At 46.8% G+C, this 18,333-nt stretch overlaps 1 protein-coding gene across 2 annotated transcripts in view; it reads right to left on the bottom strand.

Moving 5' to 3' along the window:
- The window catches only part of LOC129129455 (beta-galactosidase-1-like protein 2), a 34,943-nt gene that overhangs the window by 6,724 nt on the left and 9,886 nt on the right, over nt 1-18,333 (bottom strand). Inside the window, exons 5-15 of one of the 2 annotated variants that reach the window (XM_077190002.1) lie at nt 17,255-17,363; nt 16,676-16,768; nt 13,824-13,905; nt 9,207-9,271; nt 6,577-6,661; nt 5,862-5,999; nt 5,157-5,237; nt 4,281-4,387; nt 3,795-3,941; nt 2,356-2,427; nt 292-373 (exon numbers count right to left, since the gene is read on the bottom strand). In XM_077190002.1, the coding sequence (XP_077046117.1) occupies nt 292-373; nt 2,356-2,427; nt 3,795-3,941; nt 4,281-4,387; nt 5,157-5,237; nt 5,862-5,999; nt 6,577-6,661; nt 9,207-9,271; nt 13,824-13,905; nt 16,676-16,768; nt 17,255-17,363 (1,061 nt within the window). The remainder of the gene's footprint in view (nt 1-291; nt 374-2,355; nt 2,428-3,794; nt 3,942-4,280; nt 4,388-5,156; nt 5,238-5,861; nt 6,000-6,576; nt 6,662-9,206; nt 9,272-13,823; nt 13,906-16,675; nt 16,769-17,254; nt 17,364-18,333) is intronic. The other variant, XM_077190003.1, reaches the window with a different exon arrangement.

Genomic DNA, 18,333 nt, shown 5'->3' with positions numbered 1-18,333 from the left:
GGGAGCTCTGAGCAGTCCCTGGGAGGGTTTGGGAGCACTGAGCAGTCCCTGGGAGGGTTTGGGAGCTCTGAGCAGTTCCTGGGACAGTTTGGGAGCTCTGAGCAGTCCCTGGGAGGGTTTGGAGCTCTGAGCAGTCCCTGGGAGGGTTTGGGAGCTCTGAGCAGTCCCTGGGAGGGTTTGGGAGCTCTGAGCAGTCCCTGGGAGGGTTTGGGAGCTCTGAGCAGTCCCTGGGAGGGTTTGGGAGCACTGAGCAGTCCCTGGGAGGGTTTGGGAGCACTGATCCACACCCACCTTTCCTCTGCTCATTCAGTGCCAGCCCATAATTGACACGGCCACGGTTCTCCACCAGCAGCCTCAGCTGCCTGAAGCCCTGCTGGAAAGAAAAAAGGACAAACATCAGCTGCAGCAGCCCTGCCCTCAGCAGAGGGGCTGATGGGGAGAAATGGCAGCACTGCCTTTGGCAGCTGCAATTTATAAATTTACTTTCAAGTTCTCTATGATTGTTGCTGCTTTGTTAATGAAGGAATGGGACTATCCTGGGTTAAGAATTTATTGTTTAGATGAATGTCAGTCTCTCAGAGGCTGTGAGATTTTAAAGGAGCAAGCAGCTGGCTATAAAGCAGTCACAAGTTCTTTGTTACAAGACAATTCATAACTTTCTAATCTAATGGACAGATGCTACAAGGTTTATTTTGCTTTACTAACATCACCTTTCCTTACTTCTCCTGCACTGTGGATACTTTTACTTGATAGGCTGCTGTCTCACATCCACACATATGCTTCTGTTATAACTTCTAAACTCTTTTATAACTTCTAAACTCTTTTATAACTTCTAAACTCTTAGCTTACTCTGTACAACCACACCCTACACTACAAACCCTTCAACATCTTACCCAATACAGTTTCCTACATTTTAAACCATTCACACCAATACAGTTTCCTACATTATAAACCCTTCACCATCTTATCAAACAGTTTCCTACATTTTAAATCCTTCACCATTTTATCAATAGTTTCCTATTTTATAAACCCTTCACCATCTTATCAATAGTTTCCTACATTTTAAACCTTTCACCATCTTAACCCAATAGTTTCCTACATGATAAACCATTCACATCAATACAGTTTCCTACACTATAAACCCTTCACCATCTTATCAAGTTTCCTATATTATAAACTCTTCACCATCTTATCAATAGCTTCCTACATCATGAACCCTTCACCATCTTATCAATACAGTTTCCTCACCATCTTATCAATACAGTTTCCTACATTTTAAACCCTTCACCATTTTATCAATAGCTTCCTACATTTTAAACCCTTCACCATTTTATCAATAGCTTCCTACATTTTAAACCCTTCACCATCTTATCAATACAGTTTCCTACATTTTAAGCCCTTCACCATCTTATCAATAGTTTCCTACATTATAAACCATTCACATCAATACAGTTTCCTACATTTTAAGCCCTTCACCATCTTATCAATAGCTTCCTACATTATAAACCCTTCACCATCTTACCCAATTCAGTTTCTCACTTAAGGCATATTCTTACTTACAGCTACAGAAACACAAGTTTATTGTTTTTCTACTTCATGTCTGCGTAATTTATTTTTACATCAATCAAAGCCTGCAGATCAAACCCTCCTGTATCTGTAGAAATTTCTATATTTCCATTTCCCACAGCTCTCTACTGCAAACAGGGAGGAACTCACAGCCTTTGCACAGATTTCTGGGTTGGTTTTTTTTGGTTATTTTTTAAATCTTGAATTTTTAATTCCCATTTTAATAGCACCCACAGAGCCAGCAATGGAATTTGACACAGGGCAGGCTCGTGCCATAAACTCTCCCACAAGCCCTAAGAACAACAGTGCACCCACCCATCCCCTCAGCTGCTCCCACAGCCACCAACCACAGCTCTGGTGCAATGTGCTCATCAATACTGAGCTCTTAGTGCCAGCTTCTGACAGGGTAAAACTGCTCTCAGAGCTGAACAGAGACATTCCTCCTCATTTAATTTGAGACCCAAGAGCCTCCAAAGCCCCTTAAAACCTGCTTTGTGCTAAGGAAGAAGCAGCTTGCAGAGATTTAATCTGCAATAACAGGGTACAGGTACTCAATGTTGTGGCTGTGTAAGAAGGCTGGCAAATTTTGTACAGCAAGGGCTGCAATAACTTGAATTTTCTCCATGGAAAAGCATTCAGAGCCCACTTTTCAATCACAAATGGTAACTTGGCAGTGAAATCCCATTATTTGTGTCTGATTGGGGTACCAAGCTAGTCTGGGGTAGGAGGAGGTGCCTTTCTGAGCCTTCTCCCTTCTCAGTGATCTCGTTATCCACACCCTGGAGTTACCTGGCCCTCAGGAATGGAGAGCTCCACTGAGTTGTAGTCCAGCTCCCCCACATACACAGTGTTAACAAACACCTGCAGAACAGAGCAGAGCAGAGCAGAGCTCATCACTGATGTCACAATCACATCCAATCACATCCACAATCACATAAGTATGCTATAAGTTTTAACAAAGTGGAACTGGAAATTAGCAACTGGAAGTTGCTCTGATGAGCACAGCAACTGCTGATCAATGATGTCAGAACCACATCCCTCAGCTGGATTTGGGCAGGAAATTGTCTCTGATTCAAACCAAAACTCAAGTGCCCATAATAGTCAGCACAGGTAGGAATAAAATAATCCAAATATTCTGAGAACATTCAACATTCTGATGTTTAAATATAAGTTTTAACAAAGTGGAACTGGAAATTAGCAACTGGAAGTTGCTCTGATGAGCACAGCAACTGCTGATCAGTGATGTCAGAACCACATCCCTCAGCTGGATTTGGGCAGGAAATTGTCTCTGCTTGAACCCAGAACTCAGGTGTCCATAACTGTGCCACTGTCACTGTGCCACGTCAGATGGGAATAAAATAATCAAAATATTCTCAGAATATTCAATATTCTGATGTTCAAATGTTATAAGTTTTAGCAACTCAAATATCCATAACTGTGCCACTGTCACTGTGCCACGTCAGATGGGAATAAAATAATCAAAATATTTTCAGAATATTCAACATTCTGATGTTTAAAGATGTCATAAGTTTTAGCAAATTGGAACTGGAAATTTAATTAGAGGCTATAAGGGTTTGGGGCTTAGCTAAGAAGGGGAAATTCATGTTTTCTCCCCATTTGCTGCCTCCACCCACCCTGAGTGAGCCCTGTGCCCCTACCTGTGCCTGGTCCTGACTGTGCCACTGTCAGCACAGGTGGGAATAAAGTTATCCAAATATTCTGAGAACATTCAACATTCTGATGTTTAAATATAAGTTTTAACAAAGTGGAACTGGAAATTAGCAACTAAAGTTGCTCTGATGAGCACAGCAACTGCTGATCAGTGATGTCAGAACCACATCCCTCAGCTGGATTTGGGCAGGAAATTGTCCCTGATTCAAACCAGAACTCAGGTGCCCATAATAGTCAGCACAGGTAGGAATAAAATAATCCAAATATTCTGAGAACATTCAACATTCTGATGTTTAAAGATGTTAACTTCATCTTTCCTCCTGTAGCTTGAAGCTTGGCTGGCATTCCCAGTTGGTGAAATGCTATGGTTAGGAAGGACATGGGAGGATGCATTGCTCTGGTTATGCCATTTTTCCTGTCACTGACTTGGTGCATTGATATGTGATTACAGGTTTTAGCCAAGTGAAACTGGAGGTTTAATTAGAAGCTGTGAGGGGTTTTGCTCAGCTGAGCAGTGCAGGGTTGATGTTCCCCCATGAGTGAGCCCTGTGCCCTACCTGAGCCCGGTCCCGGACGTGGTCCCTGCTGTGCAGGTGTCCCCCCCCAAAAATGACAGTCTCATAGAGCACATAGCCATAGGGCTGCCCAATGCTGTCGTTCAGCTGCAGATTCTCCATGTTCACAGGGAACTCTGACTTGATGGGCTGCAGGGGAGAAGCAAATTGAACATCAGGAGTGGAAATTCTTGGAGGAGCAGCTCATTTAAAGGTTCGCTCTGCCACAGGTGAGAGCCTCCAAACTCTGGTCCAACCCAAAATCCCTCCTGACCAAAGTACCAGAAAAAGGAGCCAAGGACTTGCAAAAGTGCAATTCCAAGAGAACAGAAGGAGCAGTGAAAAAGCTGAGATAGAAGATTTGCTGCTTTTGAATATTCTTGGTAAAAAAATACCCCAGCCTCATCCTTTTGGGATAAGGCAGAGCAGAAACTGCTCTACAAGTTGATGCCTTTTAGGTCTGGGATGCAGTAAGAGAGGTGTCAGTACCTGCAGAAGTGCTGGCAGCACATCCCACAGAGAGATGTACTGGTGCAAGAGAATGGCACCATAGGAGGCCTTGCTCTCAATCATGGGAGGCAGAGGAAGGGGCTGGCCTGGGGTGCAAAAACAAAGATGGAACAATGACTTCAGACAACAAATTCAAGATACCTCCCTCCCACACCTTCTTTGTCCTCCCATCCTTAATTCCCAACCAAGCAGAGCTCCAGAAAGGTCAGTGTCAATAATTCCCATCCAAGGAGAGCTCCAGAAGGGTCAGTGTCAATAATTCCCAACCAAGGAGAGCCCCAGAAATGTCAGTGTCAATAATTCCCATCCAAGGAGAGCTCCAGAAATGTCAGTGTCAATAATTCCCATCCAAGGAGAGCTCCAGAAATGTCAGTGTCAATAATTCCCATCCAAGGAGAGCTCCAGAAGGGTCAGGGTCAATAATTCCCAACCAAGGAGAGCCCCAGAAGGGTCAGTTTCAATCATTCCCAATCCATCCCCAGTTTCCCTAATTCCCAACCAAGCAGAGCCCCAGCAGGGCCAGTTTCAGTAATTCCCATCCAAGGAGAGCCCCAGAAGGAGCCCAGAAGGGTCAGTTTCAATAATTCCCAATCCATCTCCAGTTTCCATAATTCCCAACTAACCAGAGCCCCAGAAGGGCCAATTTCAATCATTCCCAATCCATCTCCAGTTTCAGTAATTCCCATCCAAGGAGAGCCCCAGAAGGAGCCCAGAAGGGCCAGTTTCAATCATTCCCAATCCATCCCCATTTTCAATCATTCCCAATCCATCCCCATTTTCAATCATTCCCAATCCATTCCCAGTTTCAATCATTCCCTGAGTGAACAGTGCTGAGACTCCTGGGTTGGTGATTACCAATGACCATGCTGAAGAGTTGTCTCAGCTTGAAGAATTTGGATGTGTAGTCCCCAGCCTCTGTCAGCACAGCATCATAATCTGGAAAAGCAGAACAGCAGCACGTGTTTGAAAAACATTTTAAAAAACCCATAAAAAACTATAAAGCAGCTCTGGGATGGCTTCATGCAAGAAATAAAAGCCCCAGGCACAATTTTCATGGCATTGTCTGCAGAATGGAAATCTGTACACTTTAATCTGAGTGAACATCACTAAACAGCCACAAAATTCCTTAAATTAGAGAAGAGCCATTCACACTTTCAGAGATCTAATTTGCACGTATCCAGAATTTCACACAGGATAAAGTCAACAATTAACCATTTTAACCAGGGGCTGTTGGGATGAAAAGAGATTTACAGTAAAATTTGACTTTGTAAAATTAAAAAATGGTGTTTTGGATCATCATCTCTCCCTAGAAAAAAGAGACATCAATTCATCATCTGTGACAGCTCTGTTTAAAATTCAGAACAAGGGAATCCCCCACTTCCTGGAATGGCTGGGAATCAGAATCACTCACGTAAGCTCCCTTTTAGACAGGAATTTACTTCTGGGCTGTGTCCTACCTCATCTCTCAGGACAAAGTGGTTGTGCTGATCCCTTCTGAGCGTGGCTGGTCACTGTCAGCAGCCCAGGGCAGGCAGAGCTGCACAGGCAAAACAAACTCACCATAACTGGTGACATCTGACTTGTACTCATCAGCTTCCAGAGCCCCACTCATGAAGCCAAAGTTGGTGCCTCCATGGAACATGTAGAGGTTGATGGATGCTCCTGTTTTGAGGATGCTTTCTACAGTATTCACCATCTCTGTAAAAAAAAGAGATTTTTTTGCAGTGCCAGGGAGGCCACGGACACAAATCTGGGCCAGGAATTCAAATCAGAAACATTCTGGTAACTCCTGCCCAATGACAGTGATTTGTGTTGTGATTTGCTCTCAGGAAGGGGCAACACATCTACTGATGCATTTAAATACTAAATTTATGTATAATAATAATAATAATAATAATAATAATAATAATAGTTGTTGTTGTTGTTATTAACTTAATTATTTGAATGTATTAAATATTTAATATTTAATCCTCTTCTCCAGGTGAAAAAGGGGTAAAGCTCATGGCCTCCAGCAAGAATTTTGCTTTGAAGAAGAAGAGTTACAAGGACTCCTCAGCCAGACTAATGACCCAATTACAAAGACAATTGCAGGAGGATGAAAGTTGTTAAACCAGTCCTGTACAGCTCTGCTTTCATTGCTCTTTAGATGCCCTGGGGGTTTGTTTTTTTAGTAGTAGCCTTCCAAATGAGCTTTTAACCTGGGAGAAAGTGCTGCACTCCCAAGGGGCTGAAATTCACCACAAAATGTTCTACAAGAAGAACGTTTGGTGCTCACCATCTGCATCAAAGACATAGTGAGGGCCTCCCCAGTTATCAAACCAGCCAGTCCAGTACTCCATCACCATCTTAGGCTGGTCTTTCTGTCAAGAGAAAAACAGAGTTGACATGGATCCAGGACAGGCCTGCAGCCACCCCTTTGTTCTGGAGCAGCATTGTTGAAACAGAAGAAGGAGGAGAGGGAGGATGAGAAGAGGAAGGAGGAGGAGAAAAGGAGGAGAAGGAGGAGAAGGAGGAGAAGGAGGAGAAGGAGGAGAAGGAGGAGAAGGAGGAGAAGGAGGAGAAGGAGGAGAAGGAGGAGAAGGAGGAGAAGGAGGAGAAGGAGGAGAAGGAGGAGAAGGAGGAGAAGGAGGAGAAGGAGGAGAAGGAGGAGAAGGAGGAGAAGGAGGAGAAGGAGGAGAAGGAGGAGAAGGAGGAGAAGGAGGACAAGGAGGACAAGGAGGACAAGGAGGACAAGGAGGACAAGGAGGACAAGGAGGACAAGGAGGACAAGGAGGACAAGGAGGACAAGGAGGACAAGGAGGAGAAGGAGGACAAGGAGGACAAGGAGGACAAGGAGGACAAGGAGGACAAGGAGGACAAGGAGGACAAGGAGGACAAGGAGGACAAGGAGGACAAGGAGGACAAGGAGGACAAGGAGGACAAGGAGGACAAGGAGGACAAGGAGGACAAGGAGGACAAGGAGGACAAGGAGGACAAGGAGGAGTTTATATTTCTTGACTCCAATATTTATAGATTTTCAAAAGTGCCAGTGGATTGATTGGAGGATGACATTGTCACCTCTCCAATGACACTGGACAAACCAACAGTCTATCAAATTTCTCCTCCTCCAGAGAGGAATGTAAAAACAATAACTATTTTAATTATTTACATAAAAGTGTGTGAGAAACTCCATTACAAGAATGCAAACATCAGAAGGCTCAGAAGAACAGGGTGCCAGTGTGGTGCCATGGTTTTACAGGAGTATTTTCTTCTCAACTGGCACAGCCAAAAAGGCACCTAAGGAGCTCTGAACAAGGAGCTGTGGGCCAGCAATGCCCAGAACAGGCAAGCAGAGCTTTGTTCCTCTGCTAGTCACAAAGCACAGAGCACACAATCAGGTGCTGTCAAACATTTCTGGATGCTGCTGTTTGGCAGAGCTGTAGCAAAGGGACAAACCAACTGTCAGTGTTTAGTTCTTGCTAAAAACACACATTTATAAATGTCTGCTTATCTGCCACGCCACTGCCAGCTGAGAGCTTGCAGGTGCAGGGCAGCCAGAGCTTGCCAAGGTACAGCAGCAGACCTGAGCTGCTTTAATGCCTTTTTAATGCTGCATATGGTGCTGGCAGGGAAGAATTTGCAGGAATTAGGTCTTCATTAAAGGCTCTGCACACAGAGCAACTGCTTCCCATTTGTCAGTGCCTGGCAGCTCCCTGAGGCCCTGCAGGATCCCTCCTGTCCCCATGGCATGGGCAGGGCAATGTGTGCTCAGCCTGGCTGCCCCTCCAGCCTCCTGGGCTTTAATTCCAGGCAGTTTTGTGACAGGGGTTTTGTTTAATGCCACAGGAATTGGCTGAGGTAAGTGGCATTAAAGAAACTCGTGTTTCATTAGGAGAAAACAACTGCCTGTAATCATCTAAACATCCCTGGAAATACATTTAATCAATCCATCCCCAGTGAACCAGGCAAAGAAGGGATTTTATCACCTTCTGGAACAAAAACCCATAACAAGGAGAAGATAAAACAGCTTCATAACCCCTAGAAACACTTCCTATCTCATTACTGGTGTGGCAAAGGAGGAGCTGCTCCTTTGGGGCCACATGTGGTGGGGAAGGTGCCACCTTCTGCTCATTTGCAAGGTTTGGGCAATTTTGGCAGACCTAAAGGAGGTGAAAGCACTTCCAGCAGAGCCTCTTTGGCCAGCAGAGGAAAAGAAAACAAATGCAAGCTGCAGGATTGAACATCCAGCATGCCAGCAGGGCTCTCCTCCACAGCCAAAAGGTGAGCAGAGAATTGATCAGGGCTGGGGCAGATCCCAGCTGCTCACATCCTTCATCTGCTGCAAGCAGAGCACAGGGAAAGAGGACAGAGGGTGTAGAAAGAGAGATAACCTGTCACTGAGCCCAAAACCTGCCATTCCCTCACCACTCCCTCATCACAACCAGGACACTGTTCACATCAAGAGCTCATTAATTAATTAATTCCCTCCCTGAGGCAAACCTCTGAGAGCACAGAAGGGTTAAAAATGCTCAAGTGACACAGTAAAACCTCATAAATCTGAATGAGGCCCTGGAGGTGCACAGCCACAGCTGCAGCACACCAGCAAAGAGCACCCACAGCACCAGGGTGAAAGAGTTTGGGAAAAGGATGATGGAAATTCAAGAGAGAGGTTTGATAATTGTGCACTGGGATGCTCTGGGTATCACTTGAACAAGTCTAACCCCCACCAGCTAAACACAGGGCACAGCTGGGTGAAAATCCCTTTTAGAAGGACAACAGGACACTTAAATCCTCCTTCTCTAAATCCAGGAGGATTTGGCCTCGTGAGAAGGAAGCCCCAAACCAACAGACAAATCCCAAACAGAGTTATCAGCTTCACTTCCAGTGCTGGGAAACATGGATGAGCCAAGTGTTTCTGCAGCTCACCTGCACTGTGTCAAGGTATTTCAGCAGCCCAGGCTCCAGCTTCTGAAAGTTAACAGTGGCCAGTGCTAGTGGGAAAGGAAAAATGTATTAATTTACACTCATCCAAAATGTCCAGGGGATCATCTCCTCAGGCCAGCAGGAGGGAACTGCAACACCTCCTGAACCCCCAAAACACCTCCTGAACCCCCAAAACAACCTGCTCAGAAACTCCCATCAAAGCCTGCACTGGTGTGCAGAATCCAAGTGAACCACAGCACAGAGTGGAATCCTCCCAGGCCATCTTTCAGCTCTAATGTGCAGAGATATTAGAGAGAGAGAGCATCAGAGCAGCTCCTGGGGTGTCACCAGCTCTAATTAGAGCCTGTAAAGCACTTGGAGATCCTCACTTAAAAGGCACCACATAAAGGCAAATTTATTACCAAGGCCTGTGTAGATGGCACAGTGCTCTGCCAGGCTTTAGCTGCAGGAATCCCTTCCCAGGCAATATCCCACAGCCTGTCATGTCTGTGGGGGTGACTGAGAGCAGCCACAGCACACGAGAGACACAGAGAACCAACTGCAACTGGAGGAATTCTCTGTGCTTCTGCCCATCCTCAGGCTCTGCAGTAACTTCAGTCTAACAAGATGAAGTTTAATTAAAGTCCAAGTGCCCAGTCCTGCATTTTGGCCACAATAGCCCCTGCAATGCCATGGGGATGGTGTGGCTGGGCAGTGCCCAGCACAAAGGGACCTGGTGGGCAGCAGCTGGACAGGAGCCAGCAGAGTGCCCTGGGGCCAGGGAGGCCAAACTCCTGGCCTGGGGCAGGAATGGGGTGGCCAGAGGAGCAGGGAGCTCACTGTGCCCTGCCCTGGGCACTGCTGAGGGCACACCTCGAGTGCTGGGCCCAGCTCTGGGCCCTCAGCCTGGGAAGGACCTTGGGACACTGAGCTCTGAATTTGCCAATGGCATCAATTACAGACTGGGTGACACTTTCAGTTCATTGTCCCTCTGCAAGCCCTGAATGGACCCAGGAGTAGCTGGACAGAGTGATGCTGTCTGGTACATAAATTTAAGACTGATGGAAGACCTGCATTCAAGTTATCTTATATATCTGTATCTGTGTCTAATATCTATACCTGCACATCCAGAGGGGACAATGGGGCTGGAGAGGGGCTGGGAACACAAACCCTGAGAGGAACCCCTGAGGGAGCTGGGGGTGCTCAGCCTGCAGAAAAGGAGACTCAGGGGTGCCCCCATCACTGCACAGCTCCTGAAAGGGGCCTGTGCTCAGCTGGGGCTGGGCTCTGTCTCCAGGAACTGACACAACCAGAGCACACAGCCTCGAGCTGCACAAGGGAAATACAGGGTGGATAGCAGGAAGAAGATTTTCACAGAAAGGGTGATAAAGTTCTGGAATGTTCTGCCCAGGGAGGTGCTGGAGTCCCCATCCCTGGGTGTGTTTAACAAAGCCTGGATGTGGCACTGGGTGCCAGGGCTGAGTTGAGGGGTTGGGGCTGGGTTGGACTCCATGGTCTTGAAGGGCTCTCCCTGTCAGAATCCAGGACATTCCTCTGGCTGCCCTGGAGGATTTGGAGCCCCTGCCCAGGGGGCTCAAGACCTTGGCACAGAGCCCCAGACCCCTGTGCCTTTGATTTCGCCCTTGGAAAAAACAATCACCAACCTTATATGGAGAATTACAAGCCACAACAGTTTAAGTAGAATGACAGTGAATTTATCACAGGGTGAAAAATCGATTTTTTGGGGTTTTTAGAATGGGGATTCAGAGGGCAAGATGGAGGGATCTGAGCATGTCCAACCTTTCTCCTTCTTCTTCTTGGCCTCCATCTTCTGCTGTGATGGTGGCACTTTGGGATTGGTTTAGAGTAGAAGCTCAGTGTCTAACACAGGTGATAGGTATTGGGAAGTAATTGTAAATATTGCACAGGTAGTTTTTAGTATAAAGACATAACCCTGCCCTGAGGGCAGGCAGAGTGCCTGGAACTGTCCTGCTGGAAGGACCTTGACTGGACAGGAGTAAAAATTTTATAGATAAGAAACAATAAACAACCTTGAGACCAAGAACTGAAGAGCTCTGACTCCTTCTCTGACCACTGGGCTGGGAAAAGAGACTTTGAACACATCTTGGGGTCACTCTGGGCAGCAGAGATTCCGAGATCTGTGCTGTGATTCTGTGATTCTGGGTGGGAACACCTCCTGCAGGACAGGACCCCAATCTGGGATCAGTGTCCCAGCCCCTGGCACACATTTTAACCATTTTTGTATCTCCCAGCCCTCAGTCACGCTGATCTTTCTCCCAGACAAACTCTGCAGCAGCAATGATGTGATTCAGCATTAAAAATTGACTTCCAACAAGAGAGCTGCTATCAAATCCAGCCCCAGTTGTGTCAGGCAGATCACTTCAAACAGAATATTTACAGAAGGAAAAGCTCACTTCTCACTATTTATACCTTGATTTTAATAGGCTGACCCATGTAGTGAGCTGAGCTGGAGAATTCAGCACAGAAAACACGAAAGGAGAACAAAATAAAATGTGGATTTAGCACTGATGCAATATGTTAGTTGGCAGTTCTGAAGGAGAACGTGCCCAGCTCTGTATGGTTAACAGCAGCCCATGGAAAAGAGAACCATCCCCAGAGCCTTCCTGATCCTCCTCATGGGCTGTTCTTCCCACACACACACACACACAGGGCATCCCACCCTGCTCTGGAGGGACAGCAGAGGCTCTGTCACCCAGCAGCTCCCAGAGGGGCCTCACCAGGTCAGATCAGCTTGGGAATCTTGGAATCAGGGTGGGATTGGGATGGGAAGAGACCTTAAACTCATCCCTGGAAGGGCAGGGACACCTCTCACTATGCCAGGGGATCCAAACCCTGCCCAGCCTGGCCTTGGACACTTCCAGGGATGGGCAGGGATTCTTGCCTCTCCTTCAATCCCTTCCTCACACCCTGCTGCCCCTCACTTGGAGCCCTGGTTATCCCACACATCTGTGAGGAAGCCCTGAGGGAGCTGGGGGTGCTCAGCCTGCAGAAAAGGAGACTCAGGGGTGCCCCCATCACTGCACAGCTCCTGAAAGGTGCCTGTGCTCAGCTGGGGCTGGGCTCTGTCTCCAGGAACTGACACAACCAGAGCACACAGCCTGGAGCTGCACCAAGGGAAATACAGGCTGGAGAGCAGGAAGAAGATTTTTCCAGAAAGGGTGATAAAGTTCTGGAATGTTCTGCCCAGGGAGGTGGTGGAGTCCCCATCCCTGGGTGTGTTTAACAAAGCCTGGATGTGGCACTGGGTGCCAGGGTTGAGTTGAGGGGTTGGGGCTGAGTTGGACTCAATGATCTTGAAAGTCTCCTCCAACCTGGTCATTCCATGAATTCTCTAAATTCTGTTATTCTGTGATCAGTGACACCCTGGCTCTCACAGATTGCTGTGACATCCAGAGGCAAACTGGGATCAAAGAGCTCCCAGCAGAACAGGACACTCCAGACAAGGAGGAGCTGCCAACATTCCCTCCCTCAGGAGAGGAGGCCAAGGCAGGGATTTCTCCTTTCTCCTCCTCCTGACAGCTCTGTGTGTGTGTGGCAGGCAGACAGTGACTCTGTGTGGTCACAGCTGAAAACTGCTGCACACCCAAAAACATCCAAAGGAATTTTTCACCGTGCTGCTGAAGGCCCATGACTCAGTAAATGAATTTATCCCTCTCATACTGACATGGAAAAGCAAAAGGAGGGAAAAAAGGAGGGGAAAGTTTTTCCCTTTAATCATCTCCATGCCTGAGATTGGAAATTTAACATTATTTATGACTGAGTGATAACAGGAGCACTCAAAGGCTGTACCCTGCAAATACTAAATTTGGGGAGCAATAACACCCCAGGCAATTGGCAGGAACACAGGAGAGAGCAGAAGCCAAGCACAGAGTAAATCCCAGCTGAAATTACCCCAAATTCTGGGAATCAGTGCTCCAGACAGTCAGATTTAGGGCTCAGTGAAACTCAAGCAGCTGCACCTCCATTTCTTCCCAGGAAAAAGGAGGAGGGTGCTAAGCAACATTTAAAAAACTTATTAGAATTATACTTTATAAAAGGGAAAATGGGCATCCTTCTGCATTCTACACATCTGACACCCTCCTTTCTCCACCTAAGGGTTTACACCCCAAAATAAGCTTGCTCAGAAGATAATGCTGCCCCACAAACTATTGCTACATCTACTGCTTAAATGTAAAACTCAGAATCAAGGTTTTAATGGACCTTTTTTTCCTTCTCTTTTTAGTTGCAAAGCTTTTACCTTAGGAATGAGTTACTACTGCTAGTAATTGCTGAGGAACTTGTTTAGTATCTATTGAAATGAAGCAATAAGTAGCATTTTCAGCCTTGTAGTCAGGTGAAACATTAAGAAATGCTGGGTGCTGCCATCTCTTGACTCAGTGGGAAGTACAGATGCCCATCCCTTCCCACAGTGTTGCACTATGTGGAAAATAAATAATTCTAAACCTTTCTGGGAGGGGTCTGGGTTTGTCCTGGCTGCACCATCCAGCCAAGGGGTCCCTCCTGCTACAAGGAGGACTCAGGGGGTGCAAAGGGTGAATTCAAGTCCTGTTTTCCTCCCTCAGCTCTAGAAGCACTCACCTCCTTCCACCAAGCCAAAGGACAGCCCATTCTTGTTGTCTGAGGTCATCAGCAGCTCCACAATCCCTCTGTTTAACAGGGCCTGGGTTAAAAAGAGCAAAAGCCATTGTGCTAACACAATTTAGCATTTCTCAGGGTATTAAAGCACTCCAGCATCACTTCTGTGGGCACAGCCTGCAACTGGCAGTGCCTTGTAATAAATATTATCCCTGTGACATCTCCCATTCCTCCTGAAGCCTCCCTGCCTACTTTTCCCAGCTTAAAGACCACTGGAAAATCTTATTTTGTCTTAGAAAGCTGGATTGGTTTCTCACTGATGCATCCAGCTTCAGGATTATAGCTTCTGAGATCAAGGCAATAAACAGCTTCACTGCTTTCATCAGGAGAGGGATTCAGGTGGAAGGAGGAAAGGAAAATCAGCTCAGGCTTCCCAAATGCCTGACAGTGGGAGCTGGAAAGAGGGAAGAGCTGATTTTGCACAGAACACCTTCACAGGACAGCTCAGGCACAGATGTTTTTCAAAAATCAATGAATTTAGTGGTTCCTCAATATTACAGCTCTAGAGGAATCAGCAGTCCAAGGTTTTAAAATCCACCTGCACACACAAGATCCTCCCATCAGGATGGTTCTCTTGCAGCTGGTCCTGAACAGAACAGTGCCTTAATTAACCACTCATTTCACTGCTCCTCCATTGGAAGTCACTCCTGCAGCTCCCAGGAGCTCTGAGAGCAAGGCTTCAGTCCCTTCAGTCCAAATCACTAATTGTGAAATGTGATAAAACCCTTTGGTTATTGTCCCTGCCTGCACTAAGAGCAGACCTGGGCATGAAACCTTGCAACACAGAGCCTACAGACAAACCCAGCCCAGAGCCAGGACAAGCTGGGCACTTCTTCAACCCCTCCCCACCAAATTTATACCTGAACAGAAGCTGGATTCAGACAAAATTCAGCTGCTGAGGGAGCTGGAATTTCTAACCAATTTTACCAAGGTAATTCTTTGAGCACTGCACTAATGCTGAGTTTCTTCCCCTCCTTTTGAGTGTAAATGCAAAACAGAGGAACAGCAGAGCTCCCACACATTCAGTGCCTCCCAGAGTGCAGCAGAGAACAGGAATAGAAGCTCAGATCTGTGTGGGAAGGGCCATGTCAATAAATCCTTTCACTTTTAGGAAGGCAAAGGTACCCAAAAAGTGAGCTAAGCACAGGGAGTTGAGGTTTTGTGTGAGCTCTGGGTGTTTTGTAATGAGTTTATTAATTCCAGGAAGGTGCAACTTGGTCAGTGATGCTAGATGTGAATTAATCACCTTGCCACAAAGCAGAACAAAGGCTCAGAGCCCCACCTCACATCAGATCCCACTCCAACCAAAACCAAAGCCCTGCAAATCCTGCTTTCCAACATTTCCATCTCTAACCACTATTCTGCACTGCCTCAGATGCAAATTGCACCCAATCCCAGAATATGATGAAACAGCACTGCAAAAATACACCCACAGGCCTGGCAGGAGCTGTGTCCTGACAAGTCTGAAACAGCACAAACTCTCCTCACCAAGGAAAGCAAGGCCAAGCCTGCAGCCTGCTCAGACCCCCAGAACCTCTGTGTCCCCTTCATCCAGGGCTCTGAAAACCACCTGCTTGCCATTATCTCTAATTTGTTTGTGTACAAACTTTATATTTAACCTTGTAAGGAGAGCTAAACCACAGCACAAGCTGGAGTTGGTGCAGCCCTAAGGAGAGGAGCACTCCTGCCATGGATTGGTTTGTTTGAAAAGCCTCTGGACACCCTGAGCAATGGCACAAGCTGAGCCTCAGGGTGTCACCCTCATTAAACCCTACACTCCTCACCACCCTGGCTGTCCTCTCAGCAGCCCTGGGAGGATGAATAGGACTCAACCAAACACAAATCCAAACAATCCTAGCTTTTTCTTCCATCTCCCACCTGGGCTGAATAGCAATCATTATCATCTACAACCCTAAGCTTACACTCCTCAACTTCTATCTATACACTGTAATAACTGCAACTGTCTTCCTCACCCTAAATACAATCAAAGCCCTAAAACTATCTACCCTAATAACTAAAAATAAAGCTATCTACCCTAATAACCCCGAGGGTGAGCCTCAGGGTGCAGCTGGGCTACCCAAAAGGCCCCAGAAGGATCCCATCATCCTGCAGCAGAAGAGCAAGCCTGCATGGGTGACCCCCCTGATGTGCAGCAATACCTTTAAGCATTCAGTGAGAAGAAATGAAACAACAAACCCTGTGAGGCAACACTGCAGATCTCATTATCTGCCTGCCCTGCACTGGGTCAGAGTGCTGTGAGATCCACCAGGATAATCCAGCCTCCCTGGGCATGGGCCAGCTCCTCATCACTGACTCAGAGCAGCCAGGGCACAGTTCAATCCCTTTCTGACAGGGCTGAGGGAGGCATTAGGCAAATTAAGCTCCCTGATGCTGAGCTGCAGATTACACAGGTTTAGGAGAGTGCTGCTGACTTGTTCCCATCAACTTTCCTGCCAGGAAAGCCAACAAAGGGAAACCTTTATCAAATATATCTAGGAGAGGCAAAAAAGGACCTGCAGGTGAGAGCTGCTTCAAGGCAGGCTGTGCAGGACAGACACTCCCAGCTCACTCTCTCCCTCTTCTCTGGGAGATGTAAGAACACAGATTTATCAACACTCAGAGGCTCATGTGCCAACTCTTCCACTCCTGGAGGAAACATCCAAGGCAAATGCAGCTGGTGCTTTCAAGAGTCTCTCAAACCACACTCAAAAGTTACAAAGAAAAAAGAAAACACTGTAGGGAAGGAGATTTATGGGAGAGATTAACACAGAAACAAGTAAAAGTGCCATCATTACCATTTTGACATAGTTCATGTAGTTTGGGTCTTTGGCATAGGAACCATATTCATTCTCCACCTGCACTGCAATGATGGGACCTCCTTTCTTGTACTGTGGGGGACAAAAAAGGGAGAAGGAAGGTGTTCACCATGATTTCTAACTAGCAAAAATCCCATTAGCTGGCAGGAAAGATGCACCAGCATCAGAAGGACTCAGCTCCACCCTCCCATGTTCCCACAGAGTGGGAGCATTCCTGAGCACTGAGAGTGGGAGCACTCTCCACCTGCACTGCAATGTGGGACCTCCTTTCTTGTACTGTGGGGGACAAAAAAAAGGGAGAAGGAAGGTGTTCACCAAGATTTCTAACCACCAAAAATCCCATTAGCTGGCAGGAAAGATGTACCAGCATCAGAAGGACTCAGCTCCACCCTCCCATGCTCCCACACTGACAGAGAGAACAGCCTGTGCTGATTCCTGGTGCATTTTTGTGGCAGTTTTTGGTTATTGCCTGACCCTCTGCTGTCACACAGAGCCCCCAGTGCCCTGTGCAGCCACTCCCAGGGACAGGGACAGGGACAGGGGCAGGATGGTGCTTGCCTGGAAAGGGACAACCACGCGCATCAGGCGGTCAAAGTAGGCGTCCACAGCCTCCGTGAAGCCCTTGTAGGTCGTCCTCAGCTGCATCTCGGGGTCCTGCAGCAGCCAGCTGGGGAACAGCAGCAGAAGAGATGTGTTAGACAGCCCTGTCCAGTGATGCAGAGGTGTTCCAGCCACTGGCATCAAGTCCCACCTGGGCAGGGACCATCAGTGTCACCTGGCGGAGCCCACAGTGACACCGTGTCCCACCCACGTCGTGCCCATCTCTCACTTGGAAATAAATCCAGGCTCCAATTCCCAATCTCCTCCTCTTCTTTTTGTTTTGCATTTCAGGCCCAAACTCATTTCATCACCTCTTCCAATAATATTTCAAGGCTTAATCTTATCACTCCAAAGTGAATTCCCTGCATTCCTGAGGGCACTCTGCAACCAAGTGCTCCCTCAAAAAATCCCAACCCTTTCTCAAATAAAAGATTGCTGTCATTGTTCCCACTGTTTCTACTGCTGATTTACAAGGCTGGGTTCTGTTTGGAGTTAACAGCAAAAAGGGAAATTTGTTGAAGAGCAGAACAATATAGTGCTGTAACAATTTAAGGGGAATGAGCCTGTATTTTCCTTTTCTCAGAAAAATGAGGCCTTAACTAATATCCTTCCAAAGATCTGAATATTCAACTCTTTGCTAAATGTGGCTTTGTGGACTTAAAAAAAATCATGTCCTCTTTAGCTGGAAAATGAGAATAGTACTGCTGCCCTTTATTAGAATTTTTTATGTGTCTGATTAAAAAACCACATGGGTGATGTGACAACAACTGACAACAGATGCACTTCTCATAATCTAATGTGGAGGTGGCTTCTGGCTCGGTCATGAAGAGCTCTGCTCTCAGGAGTAAGTCCCTGACACCTCAACTCTGATGCCAAAGGCAGGTGAAAAGTGGGAAGTTAAAAAAATAATCCCCAAGTAATCTGCACTGAGGTTTGTGCTGTGTGCAGTAAGGAAAACATGTGATAACCTGGCACTGGCTCCACTCAGGAACCAGGAATGTCCCAGGGCTCCCAGAGCCTCCTCCTGTTGTGTTCTT

Source organism: Agelaius phoeniceus, chromosome 23 (assembly GCF_051311805.1).
Source record: "Agelaius phoeniceus isolate bAgePho1 chromosome 23, bAgePho1.hap1, whole genome shotgun sequence".
Lineage (NCBI taxonomy): Eukaryota > Metazoa > Chordata > Aves > Passeriformes > Icteridae > Agelaius > Agelaius phoeniceus.
This window is presented reverse-complemented; position numbering and strand designations above follow the sequence as displayed.